We start from the raw sequence: 16,911 nt of genomic DNA, 5'->3' as shown, positions 1-16,911 counted from the left end.
GTTACCTCCATCTCAGAGGTTGTTCAATAAAACCATTGAAATTCTAGAACAAACACCAGGCCTTGGGGTGGGCTTGATAGGGTTAGGGCCAATGGCCTGCACTGTAAGCTGGCAGGCATCCCAGAGCTCTCAAGTGGGATGGGTGCTATGGCCTATGATGATGATGATGATGAAACAATTGCAGGGGGAAAATCATAACAGTCCCCCCCCCCACTTTAAAAGGCCATCAATTGTTTAATAACCGAAGGTCTGGGTAATGTTTTCGCCTGGTGCCTAAAGACATGCAATGATGGCGCCAAGTGACCTTCTCTGGGGAGAGCATTTTACAGATGGGCCCATTCTCATGTGACCCACCCCGAACCTCTTAAACAGGGGGGGCATAGAGAAGGGCCTTGGGTGACAAGCACAGGGTCTGGGTCAGTCTGTATGGGGAGAGGCCATCCTTAAGGTATGCTGCCAAGGTATAAAAGGATGACAAGTGGCAGAAAGAGGAGAAGAGTTTTTTTGAGCTCACCTGGATGCTAACCAGAAGGGCTGGCCTAGCAGACAACACAGGGGCAAAGGAATCGTAGGTTGCCAGGGGTATGAGTGCGCCAAAAGAGTTGGAGGGTCCACAAAGGAAGTGGGCTATTGGCCTATGCGCTGTGTCTTCTGATAGTGTGGCTTCTGAAAATGCTTTTCAGGACTTGAATGGGGCACCTCCAGCCTGAAAAGTATACCCTGCTCCACTCTTCTAGTTCTAGGGCTGCTCTTGCAACTGCTGTGCCCTGTTCTGTGGAGCCTGATACTGTGGAGCTCATTTTCTTTTGCCCCTTACCCAACTGTTTTTATTATTATTATTATTATTCTTGCTAGGCATTCAAAAGAAGAGTAGGGTCATGTTCATTCTCTCTCTCTCTCTCTCTCTCTCTCTCTCTCTCTCACACACACACACACACACCTCCTGCTTCCCTTTTCCACATCAAATGCAGCACACTCCTGTGGGCTGTGGGCCAGGATGCAACTTTTGCAGCTTTTCCTTTGGGAATGGCTGTGAGGCCTTAGTTGTCAGTTAGAAGATTATTTGTGTTTTGACTGTTTGAGGAACAGGATTAGCAAACACAAAGAGGTAAAAAGGAGACTCCGGATTATGATTCTACGGTGTCACCTTAACAGGAATTATCTACACAGGAACAGATGGCAAGGAGAGGTTTGCAGGAGATACTACAAACACACACACACACACACACACACACACACACACACACTGGGATACACAAAAGTACCGGTAAATGTGTCCTGCAAAGAGATTAGAATTGAGCCAACATGCCTACAAAGAGTTACAACCTTTAAAAGTTGCATTTTGGTTTGCCAAACACCCAAACAAAAAGATTGCAAAGATTGATAGTAACATCATTTTGTTAGCAACGCTTGAAGACTGACCGAACCCAAAGGGTGCTCATCAATGGTTTCCTCTTCATCCTGGAGAAGAGTGACTAGTGGGGTGCCACAGGGTTCTGTCTTGGGCCCGGTCTTATTCAACATCTTTATCAACGACTTGGATGATGGACTCAAGGGCATCCTGATCAAATTTGCAGATGACACCAAACTGGGAGGGGTGGCTAACACCCCAGAGGACAGGATCACACTTCAAAACGACCTTGACAGATTAGAGAACTGGGCCAAAACAAACAAGATGAATTTTAACAGGGAGAAATGTAAAGTATTGCACTTGGGCAAAAAAAATGAGAGGCACAAATACAAGATGGGTGACACCTGGCTTGAGAGTAGTACATGTGAAAAGGATCTAGGAGTCTTGGTTGACCACAAACTTGACATGAGCCAACAGTGTGATGCGGCAGCTAAAAAAGCCAATGCAATTCTGGGCTGCATCAATAGGAGTCTAGCATCTAGATCAAGGGAAGTAATAGTGCCACTGTATTCTGCTCTGGTCAGACCTCACCTGGAGTACTGTGTCCAGTTCTGGGCACCACAGTTCAAGAAGGACACTGACAAACTGGAACGTGTCCAGAGGAGGGCAACCAAAATGGTCAAAGGCCTGGAAACGATGCCTTATGAGGAACGGCTAAGGGAGCTGGGCATGTTTAGCCTGGAGAAGAGGAGGTTAAGGGGTGATATGATAGCCATGTTCAAATATATAAAAGGATGTCATATAGAGGAGGGAGAAAGGTTGTTTTCTGCTGGTCCAGAGAAGCGGACACGGAGCAATGGATCCAAACTACAAGAAAGAAGATTCCACCTAAACATTAGGAAGAACTTCCTGACAGTAAGAGCTGTTTGACCGTGGAATTTGCTGCCAAGGAGTGTGGTGGAGTCTCCTACTTTGGAGGTCTTTAAGCAGAGGCTTGACAACCATATGTCAGGAGTGCTCTGATGATGTTTCCTGCTTGGCAGGGGGTTGGACTCAATGGCCCTTGTGGTCTCTTCCAACTCTATGATTCTATGATTCTATGAAGAGTTTAAACCTTGCTAGAGATGGACCAGCGCTTCACCTGAGCCTGGCTTGCAATCCAAGCTCCCAGGTTTCTCAGAAGCCTCCCAGAAGGAGGGGAATAAACTTCTACATAATCGTTTCCAACTTCAATCACTTCCTGGGCAGAAGAGTTTTCCCTGTCCTAACCCCAAAATATTTAAAGGGTTTTTTATTTTTGGACTTGCTTCTTTGTACATGACTCTCGGTATTTTATTTTTAGCATCTCTTATTGTCTGCAAGCATTTCTTTTGCCAAGGTTTGTGTTCTGTTCTGTTTTGCTCACTTGGCCAAGATTTCCATTTTCTGACAGCTGACTTCTTGCCTCCTAAGAGCATCCTTGGCTTTGCTTGTTACCTGTGCTGGCATCCTCTTGGGGCTTGGAGAGATTTGACTTTCCTTTTCAACTTCCTTTTTTCAGAATTTTTCTCTTTGGGGGTCAAATGTGACTGTGTTTGACTTTGCTGGCGATTGTCTTCTGACATACATGCTGAATTGGTTCAAGTTTCCAAATCAGTTCCACAAATACTTCCATCTTGCACCAGATCCACTTCTATGCTTACTTGTCCTCTGGAAGGTTCCAGGAGCAGCTCTTCTGGGGCATGGTCATTTAGATTGCAAATTTTACCTCTTTATCATAACAGGAACACCCAGTCAATGTGAAGGTAGATGAACTCAGCTTTTGCAACAACTCTTCTCTTTTGGACACCTCTTTAACTTTATTCTCCATCTCAGGATTGTCTCTGGGGATTTGGGTCAGGGGGGTGATAGTGTATCCTCGAAATGGCTATTGCCACTAAAAACACCATGTGCTGGATTCTGCCCCTCGGGGATTTTTTTTAAAAAAATATTTTTATTAGGTTTTACAACAAATTTTAACATAATCACTACTGATAATATAATCACAAACTAAGTTTCAAAATATCTCCCACCCCACGACTTCCCCCAACTTCCCTTTCTGGTTTATAAGACATTTGCTTCTCTTGCACATTATCTTATTCCCTAACATAGTCTGCCCCTCTGGGATTTCAAGCTGGTTTGACTCTGTCATCTTTCATGTATACGGTGACATCACCTCCAAGCTACCCTTCCTTGTCATTTCCAGCATTTGCATGCAAAGATGTGTCCCATGGGTTCTCCTCCTTAACCAGCTCCCCCCCCTTTTTTTCTTTTTTGCCCACTGCTTGTAATGGTCCTTCTTTTTACCTATAAGCTGCCTTGAATGCCATCAGGGGAAAAGTCGGGGTATAAATTTATTGGTTGTTGTTGTTGTTGTTGTTATGAAGCTTTAGTTACTTCCCATTTGCACATATTAGTTCAATAAAATGCATGTACACCCTAACAATGAATATAAGGGCTAAAGAAATGTCTGAATGATCAAAGGATTTATTGCTAATAATAATAAATGATAAATATAATGATAGACTAAACTAGGTAAAATGGAAATGTAGCCTGTGAAGGAAATGCTCTGAACTGTATTGGACGTACTGTACTTATTGCAAGTTTGGGGATTGTGGGGTTAATTTGCTAAGACTGGCTTGTCTTGGGATCAAAGGTTCCTTAAAAGGTGTAATCAGGCCGGCCCACCCATGAGGCAGGTGAGGGGACCAACTCAGGCAGCAGATCCCAATATCAATCAATCTTTCTTCCTCCTTTTTCCTGATGTAGATCTTCTCTCACCCCTTCTTCTTTGGCAGGCAGGAAGAAGCCATTTTGGGGGCCACCTCGGGTGCCCAAATGTCTTGGGCCAGCCCTGGATGTGATGGCGTCACCTAGGCATTGTTTGCATTTTCCACAGAGCATTCAGAAAAAGTTTCACAGGCAGTAAAACTTGCCTTAGTTACAAAGTGGTAAAAGTCCCTAAATTGGTGTAGGAACTCAAGAGTAGTTTGTGAGAGCCAGGCAGTCTGAGCTGGAGCAACCAGGCCAAACCTCTTTACATGCCACATTTCTCAGGTAGACTAGAAGTTGGCCAAAAGGCTTCATTACCCATTCTTCCCAAAGTAAGGGGAAGTGACCTCACTAAGCCTGGCAGGACAGCTTACTATATGGTATTAACCCCTTCATGCATTAATTAGACTTAAGCACGTTGGTTTTATATGGGGAGGAGGAAGAGGCTGAAAGGAAAAGAGGAACTGCCAGAAATTGCTTTCTTTCCCATTTCACTGATGGAAGCTTTGCTGGCAGCTGAGTTGGATACAAACCACAGAAGTTGACGGCAACATGGTGGCTCTGCTGGCATCAATCCATGGCATATTAACAAAATTAAGTTGGAAACATCTTGAAGCTTTCTGGCAGTGTACCATAGCAGGCCATTATTCTACTGGAAAATGAATGCTAATATATAGCTAAGGATTACAATGAGAAACAAAGGATGGGAATGAAGTATTTGTTTCTGATTGAATAGGTGAAATGTATGACAGGCAGCAAGCTTCCACAAGTGTACAAACTTTGTTTTAATTTTAGAATAGGTTTGTTTTAAATGCTGATCACAATTTTGGGCTGAGTATATAGTTGGCAACCAGCTGTCTTCATTAAATGATGAGCTTGCAGTGTTCTTCTGTATAATTTGGATCCCATCGGATTATAATAACAGGAACATTAAAACTGCCACAGGGCATCAATCCAGTGAAGAACAATGAGAGTGCCATAGGTTCCCGCCCCCTAAACTGTTACTATTTTCAAAAGATTAATAAACATCCTCCACAAATTCTTTGGAAATGGGTCTGTGGAAATCATTCTCAAGTATTTTGTTCTTATGGTTCATGCACAGAAGCAAGGAGATATTTTCTCAGTTCCTCTTGGACCTCTGCTCCTCAGTTGTGTAGCCTTTATTCATCTCCTGGACAGCTCGACTGGCTCAGACAAAAGAGGCATTTTCTCAGCCCTCTTCTTTCAGCTTGGCTGCTGCTACGAGTTAAAAGTACCGTATTTTTCGCTCTATAAGACGCACCAGACCACAAGACGCACCTAGTTTTTGGAGGAGGAAAACAAGAAAAAAAAATATTCTGAATCTCAGAAGCCAGAATAGCAAGAGGGATTGCTGCGCAGCAAAAGCAGCAATCCCTCTTGCTGTTCTGGCTTCTGAGATAGCCACGCAGCCTGCATTCGCTCCATAAGACGCACACACATTTCCCCTTACTTTTTAGGTGGGAAAAAGTGAGTCTTATAGAGCAAAAAATACAGTATGTGATGGCCACAACAAGCAGAACGGAAAGCAGTTTTCAGGCTAGACCAGCTAAGTCTTTGGGAGGATTCACTTTCTATTTCTCTCCATTTGGAGAACTGTCCATTTACGCCTACTCTTTGCTTCCTGCAACTTAACCAATTCCTGATCCACAAGAGAATTTCTCCTCTTATTCCTTGACGGCCAAGCTTAGTCAGGAGTTTCTGGTTAGGTTCTTTGTCAAAAGCGTTTGAAAGTCCAAGAACTGGATCACCGCTATCTATCTGCTTGTTGACACTCTCAAAGAACCCTTAATAGGTTTGTCCTTGCAGAAGCCATGCTGACTCTGCTGCAGTGAGCCTTGTTCTTCTATAAGACTGGTTGTTTTACCTTTAACAATACTTTCCACCAGTTTTCCAGGGACAGCATTTTTGGTTGTTGGCAGCGAGTTTGTAATTTATTCCAAATTCTCTGAGGACTTATCTCCCCCATTAAATTCTAAATTATTTGAGAACAATGGACAATCAGCATACCAAGTAATGAGCTAGGGAAAACAATGACCGAAGAGTCTATTTGGCCACCTGTTAGTGCTTCGTATAGGCTTGCCACTCTCTTTTTTTGTGGCAACTAAGAGGGCATTGCTGTATGCCTGGGTGATGTATTACAATGAGTGATGTCATTTCCTAGTGCTGTGTCAAAAGTTCAAAACTGAACTTTTTACCATATATGTAGAGCATGGGTAGGCAACCTAAGGCCCAGGGGCTGGATCCAGCCCAATCGCCTTCTAAATCCAGCCCGTGTATGGTCTAGGAATCAGCGTGTTTTTACATGAGTAGAATGTGCCCTTTTATTTAAAATGCATCTCTGGGTTATTTGTGGGGCATAGGAATTCGTTCATCCCCCCCCCCCCCAAAATGTATAGTCCGGCCTCCCATAAGGTCTGAGGGACAGTGGACCGAACTCCTGCTGAAAAAGTTTGCTGACCCCTGATGTAGAGGAAGGGAACAGAAGGCAGGTGGTGACAGCCACTATTTTCTGTGGGCTGGCAAAACACTTCCAATTTCAGTGTTGAAGGACTTCATTTGTAATGAACAGCAGAGGCTTCTCTTCATCCTCTTATGGCAAACTGTTTTTGCCACCATAAGGAAGCTTGCCGGCTTCCCATGGGTATCTGGTGGGCCATGGTGAGAGCAGAATGCCTCTGGCCCAATGCAGCAAGATCTTCTGGTGTCCTGAAGATCTGTTGCAGAATTGCTAGCTTTTGGAAGAGTTCATGGCTATCTCTGGCAGTCTCCTACAAAGGATGATGTGCATACAATACTATATCATCCCTCTTGTGAAGCATGCTCCTTTCAGCCTAAATGAATTTGTGCTTAATATGATATGCACTGCTACATTTTAAATATAAGGGTGACAGTTTTCATAAATTAAACCAACCCCAGAGTAGCAGCTGATCTGGGACAGCTACTTAAAGAAAACAGATCAACAAAGATTGCATAGCCTAGGTTGGAGAAAAGCAAGGACAACATCCTATTTTCATAAGTCCGAATATCCCAAGTAACAGGGAGATGTGTGTGCAGAGCAAAGTACATTTACCTCTCAAAACACAATGCAATATAGTGTTTTGACTGCTGTACAAATAGAGCACACAAGGAATCCCAAAATCAGATATGTTTGGTCTCTATACTTATTTGATTAGTTGCATGACTGCCATGAGAAAGTTGTTGACACAAATAGCTAAAATGAATACAGTAAAAGGCATTCTGCCTCCATTCACGTTGTTAGCAGAACCCACTTTCAGAGGACTGAGACAGGATCAAGCTCTGCTCACAGCACTCTATCAGTGTCATGTACATTGATGATGCTGGAATACACAACATCTCTGAAAGTACAAAAATAAGACCAGATTTTGAGTATATCTGAACACAACGAATACAGCGCATTCTAATTTCTGTCACCAGGAACCCTCTAACTTTCTTTTGGGAATCTTTGAAATCCGGGGTGTGTATACCTGTGAAGAGATCCAAGATTTAGAACCTCAAAGCCAAAGTGAGAGCATTTGGGTCAAAATTAAGGGAAAGAAGAATAACAGAGACCTCATTGTGGGAGTTTACTATAGATCCCCAAGCCAAACGGAGAACATAGATGATGCCTTCCTGGAACAGATGGCCAAGCATGCAAAAGGAAGGGAGATAGTAGTAATGGGGGACTTCAATTACCCGGATATTTGTTGGATGTCAAACTCAGCCAAGAGCATAAGGTCAAACAGATTCCTCACTGGCCTTGCAGACAACTTCATTGTCCAGAAAGTGGGAGAAGCAACAAGAGGAACAGCCATTTTAGATCTGGTCCTAACCAATGTTGATGACCTGGTTAGTGGGGTAGAAGTGGAAGGATCATTAGGCGCGAGTGATCCTGCTCTTCTGAAGTTTACTATACAGCGGAAAGGAGCAGCCAAGCATACTAGGACTCAATTTCTTGACTTTAAGAAAGCCGACTTCATAAAACTTAGGGAAGTGCTGGGTGAGATCCCATGGACAGTAATATTAAAAGAAAAGGGAGTTCATGATGGCTGGGAGTTTGTTAAGAGGGAGATAGTAAAATCACAACTTCAGGCAATACCAATGCGACGGAAACATGGAAGGTGCCTAAAGAAGCCAGGGTGGCTATCTAAAGAACTTTTAACTGAGTTAAGATTAAAAAGGGATGTGTACAAAAAATGGAAAAGGGGGGAAACCACCAAAGAGGAATTCAAACAAATAGCCAGCACATGTAGACACAAAGTCAGAAAAGCTAAAGCACAGAATGAACTCAGGCTTGCTAGAGAGGTTAAAAGCAACAAAAAAGGCTTTTATGCGTATGTCCGTAGCAAAAGGAAGAACAAAGAAACAGTGGGGTCACTCAGAGGAGAAGATGGTGAAATGCAAACAGGGGACACAGAAAGGGCTGAACTCCTCAATGCCTTCTTTGCCTCAGTCTTCTCCGATAAAGACACCTGGCTTGAGAGCAGTACATGTGAAAAGGATCTAGGAGTCTTGGTTGACCACAAACTTGACATGAGCCAACAGTGTGACGTGGCAGCTATAAAAGCCAATGCAATTCTGGGCTGCATCAATAGGAGTATAGCATCTAGATCAAGGGAAGTAATAGTGCCACTGTATTCTGCTCTGGTCAGACCTCACCGGGAGTACTGTGTCCAGTTCTGCGCACCACAGTTCAAGAAGGACACTGACAAACTGGAACGTGTCCAGAGGAGGGCAACCAAAATGGTCAAAGGCCTGGAAACAATGCCTTATGAGGAACGGCTAAGGGAGCTGGGCATGTTTAGCCTGGAGAAGAGGAGGTTAAGGGGTGATATGATAGCCATGTTCAAATATATAAAAGGATGCCATATAGAGGAGGGAGAAAGGTTGTTTTCTGCTGCTCCAGAGAAGCGGACACGGAGCAATGGATCCAAACTACAAGAAAGAAGATTCCACCTAAACATTAGGAAGAACTTCCTGACAGTAAGAGCTGTTTGACAGTGGAATTTGCTGCCAAGGAGTGTGGTGGAGTCTCCTACTTTGGAGGTCTTTAAGCAGAGGCTTGACAACCATATGTCAGAAGTGCTCTGATGGTGTTTCCTGCTTGGCAGGGGGTTGGACTTGATGGCCCTTGTGGTCTCTTCCAACTCTATGATTCTAGGTAGGCTCCTAGATTTGGTTTAAACACAGAGCAGCACTAGAGAGAGAGAGAGAACTGTTTCAACTGTGCTGAGAAGCAAGTACTACGGCTACAACCACCAGCACCACCACATAGAGGCAAAAGCAAAAAGCAATCACAAGACTGCAAAAAATGTTTTGTGGTGTTTTTTTTAAGGTCTGATGAGGGGAGGGGAATGAATAACGCATTGTGAACAAATTTGAAACCATGTCCACCTGTGTGTACAGACAACAGGGATAGTAGCTGCTGTTTTAGATTATATTGTTGTGTGAAATTGAGTACGATTGCAAACTGCCATGTACAAAATAACGCTGCAAAAAAAATATCCCAGTGTATTTCCAAGGCTATGTATTTGCAGTCTAGATACTCCTCTTCCTATCAGCAACTGCCTGAATCCTGTGTTCCCACAATACTACACAAAGGCACCAGTATTCCATTTTCTCATGTGTGAATATAGTAGCTGCAAGGAAAGAGCGCCATTTTAACTTGTTCATAAAATATTTCAAGATTGGGGTGAGAAATGAGATAGCCAGGTTTGCTGATGATACCCAGTTGATCAGGGTGGTTAAAACAAAAAGAGATTGTTAAGAACTCTAAAGGGATCTTTTCAAACAGAATGAAGGGGCAGTAAAATGGTAAATGCAATTCATTATAAACAAGAATAAAGTGATGCATGTCAGGGCAAAACAAAATCTCAATTTCATAAATACGTTCACAGAGTCTGAAATGGCCAGGAATGACACCTTGTGGCCACAACAGAAAGCACAGTGAAAATGCTGACCCGGCATGTGGCAGCTGAGAAAATGCCTAGTTCCGTTTCTGGGATCATTTGGAAAATACAAATGCTAACCGTAGGCTTGTTAATAGAAACCTATGGGCAGTGTTCAAAACTCCCATTGTTCTAGGCGCATTTTGCGACAGGGAATTTCTTCAGCATGAACAGTTTCTGAGCTCTGGGCGCAGTCCTGATTTCAGATTTCAGATTAAAACTATAGAGTGGAAGGAAAGGAGGACCTTTTTCTGCCTCCAGCTACTCTCTGAAGACTGGAGAAGAAACCTTCAGCTATTAGGGGGGTGGGCAGGAGTAGGACTAGACCGTGTGAAAAATGAACATAATACTTTAACTGCAGTTCATTCATTTTCAGCTTTGTATTTTTGTTACAAAAAGTGTGCCTAGACATTCCGTTGTTGTGCCCATAACCTAGGTTTAAGGTGCCATTTAGCTCCTAGTGTTCATTTATTAGTTTCTAGCATTGCCTATGTGGAGACCAGACTTCGAATACGGTGCAAAATTCTGGCTCCCTCTCCACAAGGATATTGTAGATATTGTAGCCTATGGGATACAAACCTACCTCATTCACATCTGAAAATAAGGATAAGGATCTAGAAAACCCACTCTTCTGATTAGAATCAACATTTTGTTTAGTTACTTCTTGTGATCAATTAGTTTAAATAATACAAAAGAAAACTCACCCAAATCAATTTCACTTTATAGGAACAGAAAGTTGATTTCCTCTCCAAATTACATTATTCTCCCTCTGTGTAAATGGGGGGGGGGGGGGCAGGAATGCCAGACAGGATGCTGCGCACATTTCCCCTTTTAAAAAGCCTCCTTCCCAGTCTTTCCGTTTCCCCTTTTTTGGCCCATCTCCCCAGGCCTGCATCAAAGTCTGTTCAGCAACTCTTCATTTTCTCTGCTGACTTGACTAGTTTTCAATAACAATTTCTCCTTCGTTTTGTAACTTGGATCAATAAAACACATCTCTCATGTTGGCTGACGTTATAAACACAGTCATTTTACCCTTTTCCTTTGTTTGGAGATCCCCCCCCCCCTTGGAAGTGGATGGAGCAATTTAACAGGCTAAAAAAGTTGAAGGTAAATAAATAAATTAAACACTGCATCTTTGTAGCTCAGGACACATTCTACAATCCTGTCATTAAGCCATGCTAATCCTATTATTATGAAGATAAATAATTACCCATTGCGAAGAAAGGAATTCCCAACAGAGTCGAATTATATTTTCCATCAGTAATGAAAAATATCCCTGCCGCAGTGACACTGGAGATACAGATCGTGAGCGCCCCCAAGAGGCCAAGGAAGGGCTTGCTGCGCAGGCAGTCTTTCATGGAACTTGAGAGGATGGCAGCCAGCAGAATCAGCATTAAGCTCACCAAAATCTTGCCTCTGGCCAGGATGCTGGTCTTGTGGAAGTCCCTCCACAGGCTGAAGGAGGCTAGAGCATACAGCTGCAGGTCCTCCTGGTGCAGCTGCAGTTTGTGTATCAGTTTGCAAAATTCATTCTCCCATTTTTCACCAATGAGGTCCTGTACTGCAGAATGGTAGGTCTGGAGGTAGTAAGTGATTTGGATGGCTCTGGCCGACTTGACCCTTTGGTCCTTGCTGCCTGGCAATTCCATGACCCCACCAAGCTGATGGCCGATGAAACTGCTTCTTCCATCCTGAAGAAGAAAGTATTTTAAAAAGCAAAAGAAGTGGTAAGTGAACCAACCCAACAATAATTTGCAATTTACTCATGCCATAAATTATGTTAAAAGTCCCATTGTTATGAGAGTTCAAAGTATCTTCTGTTTTAAACTTAGAATAATATGAGGTTGTCTGAGGGCTGTTGAACCATTTTCTTCCTTGGTTCACTTGCTTAGAGGTAAGAGCCTCTCAGAGAGGACAGGAAATGCAGCTGCGGCCACTTGTGCACATAGCAGGGAGGCGAAAATAAAGAAGAAGATGGCTGAAGAGCCCTTGGGCCACTTTGTATTATTGCAAGTTTACTGAGAAGCCCCACCACCGACTCTCACACATGCAAACAATGCAGGCACATAACATATAAATTAACACATAATCTGAATTATTGCTTGGATTATTGGATTAATTGGATTGAAATAAGAGCTTGCCATACATTCAAGAACTGTAAGCATACTAGATTTGACTTACAAACTGTTCAATGTCAAGTTTCAGAAGCACCACTAGAAGTTGGTTAGAATGCTGCACTTTCCTCCCATTAACCGAAACCATAGAACTATCCACCTTAGAAAAGCCCAACAGTTGTAAATGTGTTTAGTCTTACAGTCTTTCTAGTTTCCCCAAACACGTAGGCAATTTGATTAAAGTTTGAAGCCTGTAGTGCAGCCACAACCATAGAGGGAGCCAGCCTCCTATGAGGTCTGCAAAGCTCACCAAGAAACACTTGTGTCTATATATGCCCCCATTTAAAGAAGCTTTCATGGGGGGGGGGGGGCACCGGAGGATAAAGAGAAACTTCCCTGCTCTGACATCTTTGTGCTGATCTGATACATTTGCACAATGTGTCCTTCTCCTTATCATCCTTTTGCGGTGTAATCCTATACATGGATATTTAAAAATAAATCCCACTGAGTTCAACTGCGCTTATTACCAGGCAAGTGCATACAGGGTTGCAGCCTCGGTGGCTTAAAGTGGCAGAAATGGGTCAGGCTTCCAAAGCAGGAAGGGGGGAGCGGCACACTAGAAAACCCTGTTGACCCCGGACAGGGAATTAAGTTTAGGAACAACGTCTCTTTCATTTTCTTCTTGCATGTAAATTATTCTATGCCATTGCTACACCTGGCTGTCGACGGAGCTGCTATTCTCTGCTGCATTTTATCATAATAAGTTGAAGTTGAAATAAATAAGTGTCCACTTTGCAATTCTGTGATTCAGTTAACAGACTGAAAGAGTATTTATTCAAAATTCAAATATTTAAGACCTAAAATAGAATATGGATATTTATTTTTCATGAATATTTTCTCCCAAATGTTGCCTGTAAAAACTTAACACCATGAAATTTAGCCATTGCTGAATAAAATGATTTTCATTTTCTAATCAATTGTATTTCCCCCATCACTCTGAATACAGCAATGCATACCTGAAATTTTTAGTTTCCTTTCCCATTTGATGTCTCATTTGTTTTTCATTCTTACATTCATTACAGCACATTCCATCAAAATGGTATGAAACTTGAATTGTTCCCCACCAGTGACAGCAGACATACTGGATGAGGGGTCCATTTTATTAACAATTTAAAAAGGAGTAACATCCTGAAAGCTTCCCACTGCTTTACTCTTCAGATCTGACAGTTTTCACTTTTTAATGAATTTCAGAGTATTCAGAGAAGCCCTCTTTTTTTTAGAACATTCCTCAAATGTGACAGTTTGCTAAGCAAAGCACTGCAATGGGGGTAAGCAGTGGATTCGGACAAACTGCAATCTGAAGGGGGCAGATTTGAGGCCTGTTTGAGCCAAAGCAGAAATCCCTCTTCAGCACCCAAAACCGAAGGAGGGGCTCCTAAGTGATTTGGGCATATGAAAACCATGCAGAAAGTGTGTCTGCAAAAACTGAAACATTTCTCCCCCAAACTTGTCATATAAACAAGGAAGAAAGGCTGGGGGGAGGGGGACGGAGAGCTCTTTTGAGCTTCTAAGCAAGGCATGGCCAAACTTGGCCCTCCAGCTGTTTTGGGACTACAACTCCCATGATCCCTAGCTAGCAGGACCAGTGGTCAGGGGTAATGGGAATTGTAGTCCCAAAATGGCTGGAGGCCCAAGTTTGGCCACGCCTGCCTAAGCAGAGGAAATGGGTATGATCTCTGATCAGATCCATTAAAATAATCAACACTGGATATCATCCTTTGTTTTTACTTTTTAATTGGGATTCAGATTTTAACTTGAAGCAAATCAGGTAGCTTCCAAAATGTTTCAGGCCAAATCATTTTGAATTTTGAGAGAGTGCTGCGGGTGCCAGTCACAAAATGGCTGCCATGGGGGCAGGTCCTTAAAAACATGGGTGTCAAGCAGGGGCATGGCAAAACACAAAATTAGAGAGAGTAAAATCATGGTGAACCTTTCCCCATAATGTATTTCCATACTATAGAAGGTTTAACTTGTTTGATTTCTGTCTGCCATACAGCTCTTAAAGGCACAAACCCTGGTTTTCCCCAATGCCAACTCTGAACCTGAGTCCAGGTTGCCACATCAAGCACAGTTTTACTATTTAGCAGACATTGTACTGTAAGTTAACTATACAGTGAATTTTTAGTGAGCACTTGGCCCTAAACTGCTGCACAGCTGGAGACTTACTTTAGCTTTGTTGCAAAATGTTCACATTTGGTTTTGGGGGAGAGGGGGAATCTTTAACATACGCTTACATTTACTGAGTAGAAGTTGCAGAAAATAACTTCTAGGGAGTACCTGATCTTAGACAAACCCACCCTGGGGGAAATGCATCTTGGTCGCTAGGGGAAATGATGGAAGGACAAACTACAGAGATGCCTAAAATAATTGTGATTTTTAAAACCTAGGGAGATGCTGATTCAGCTTATTCTGTAAGTTTGATATGCCAAGTTATTTACAAGCCTCTTGGCAGAATTCTTGCATAGAAGGGCTGCCAAATATACTGATGGGAGGGATGTCAAAATTAAGCATATTGAGGCTCCTATATGCAAAACATTGAATCTGATGTACTATGTTATAATAATGATAATAATAATAATTCCGTACAGTGGTGCCTCGCAAGACGAAATTAATTCATTCTGCGAGTTTTGTCGTCTTGCGATTTTTTTCGTCTTGCGAAGCACGGTGTCGGGAAAGTTTTGGAAAAGCTTCAAAAATCACCAAAGTCTTTAAAAACCTCAAAAAAGGCTACCACACTGCGTTCTATGAGTTGCTCCTCGAAGTCAAGTTGCAACTGTATTAGCGGTGTTAAGAAAAAGGAAACAAACTTGCAAGACGTTTCCGTCTTGCAAAGCAAGCCCATGGAGAAAATCGTCTTGCGAAGCAGCTCAAAAAACAAAAAACCCTTTCGTCTAGCGAGTTTTTTGTCTTGCGAGGCATTCGTCTTGCAAGGTACCACTGTATCTTACTCTTTCATTAAATGTCTCAAAAACAATAAAGCCAGTTTTAGAGTAAACAATATCAGACTCTTCCAGTCTGGAGTGGGGCACCAAAGACTGTTGTTCCTTATCTCCTCTTCTACAAGCCTCCTCCACAGAACCTTTGGCCCATATAATAGATAATAACCCAATCAAAGGTATTTCTTTTCATGGTCAATAATATAAGTGTGGTCTTTTTGCAGACAATACAATCTTTTCCCTATCAATGCCTGAACACTCACTACCTGAGACAGTTACATTGACTAATGAATATGGGATTATTGCAAGACTGGATATTAACTACAGAGAGTCTGAACAATTATGTTTTGCACTTTCAGAAGCAGAACAAAAACTAATAAAGGACTGGACAGCTGCCAGTAATAAACAAAATAATAAGATACAGTACCTGGGAGTAAGCATATTTAAAAATCTAAATAAACTTTTTAGAACTTAATTCTGTCCCACTTATGAAGAAAATTAAAATTTATCTAGAAAATTGTAAAAATATATAATTTACATGTCTGAGCAGAATAGCAGTAAAAACTCTTATTTTATTAATTGGGGGGGAATATAGATTAAATGCAAAAATAATGTACAAATTTGTTTTGTATAATCAGGGTTGCTAAAATGCTTAATAACATTGTAGTTGATGTTATATCATTCCTTGTACAGCACCTGATCCTTTCTGTTGGTGTGTTATGAACTTCTACCAAAAGAGATCCTACCCACCATAGAACAAACCGCAGTTTGCAGCCAGCATAAATCTAATTAAATTGCCATCTCCATCACTCCCTTGAAACCAAAGCCAAGTGAAATGCAAATGTGGATTCATTTTCAAGCAGATGCAACTAAGCTTTTAACCCTCTAACATGGCAAAATTGTTTCCTGCTTGGCAGGGGGTTGGACTCGATGGCCCTTGTGGTCTCTTCCAACTCTAGGATTCTATGAAAATAGAGATTTTAAATTAGACCAAAGTGTGTGTTGCTGTAGTTTTCTCCCCTGCTCTTCTTTACAATTCAAAGGCTTACAAAACAAAAATATGGGGGGGGGGGGTAGCAAAGAAAAAGGCAACAGCATCCAGAACAAATAATGATCCTAAAACCAGAGGTTTCAAAAATCAAAATAACGTTATGAGTAAATGGGTTTGTATTGCCCATAAATGGGTTTATATTGCCTTGAACCTTGCTAGAGAGGTAGGTTACAAAGAGACTCCGTTTTTCTACAAAGCCGTTATCAGGCTGTCTGTCTTAGAATCATAGAATCATAGAGTTGGAAGAGACCACAAGGACCATCGAGTCCAACCCCCTGCCAAGCAGGAAACACCATCAGAGCACTCCTGACATATGGTTGTCAAGCCTCTGCTTAAAGACCTCCAAAGTAGGAGACTCCACCACACTCCTTGGCAGCAAATTCCACGGTCAAACAGCTCTTACTGTCAGGAAGTTCTTCCTAATGTTTAGGTGGAATCTTCTTTCTTGTAGTTTGGATCCATTGCTCCGTGTCCGCTTCTCTGGAGCAGCAGCAAACAACCTTTCTCCCTCCTCTATGTGACATCCTTTTATATATTTGAACATGGCTATCATATCACCCCTTAACCTCCTCTTCTCCAGGCTAAACATGCCCAGCTCCCTTAGCCGTTCCTCATAAGGCATCGTTTCCAGGCCTTTGACCAT

The 16,911-nt window shown here is 42.3% G+C and overlaps 1 protein-coding gene across 3 annotated transcripts in view; it reads right to left on the bottom strand.

The window, feature by feature from the left end:
- Positions 1 to 16,911, bottom strand: part of PTCHD4 (patched domain containing 4) — a 59,708-nt gene that overhangs the window by 20,003 nt on the left and 22,794 nt on the right. For 2 of the 3 annotated variants that reach the window (XM_083495059.1, XM_083495058.1), the window contains exon 2: positions 11,318 to 11,798. In XM_083495059.1, the coding sequence (XP_083351185.1) occupies positions 11,318 to 11,798 (481 nt within the window). Of the gene's footprint in view, positions 1 to 11,317; positions 11,799 to 12,288; positions 12,394 to 16,911 lie in introns of those variants that run through there. The other variant, XM_083495060.1, reaches the window with a different exon arrangement.

The sequence above is a fragment of the Podarcis liolepis genome, assembly GCF_965112155.1.
Source record: "Podarcis liolepis genome assembly, chromosome: 3".
NCBI lineage: Eukaryota > Metazoa > Chordata > Lepidosauria > Squamata > Lacertidae > Podarcis > Podarcis liolepis.
This window is presented reverse-complemented; position numbering and strand designations above follow the sequence as displayed.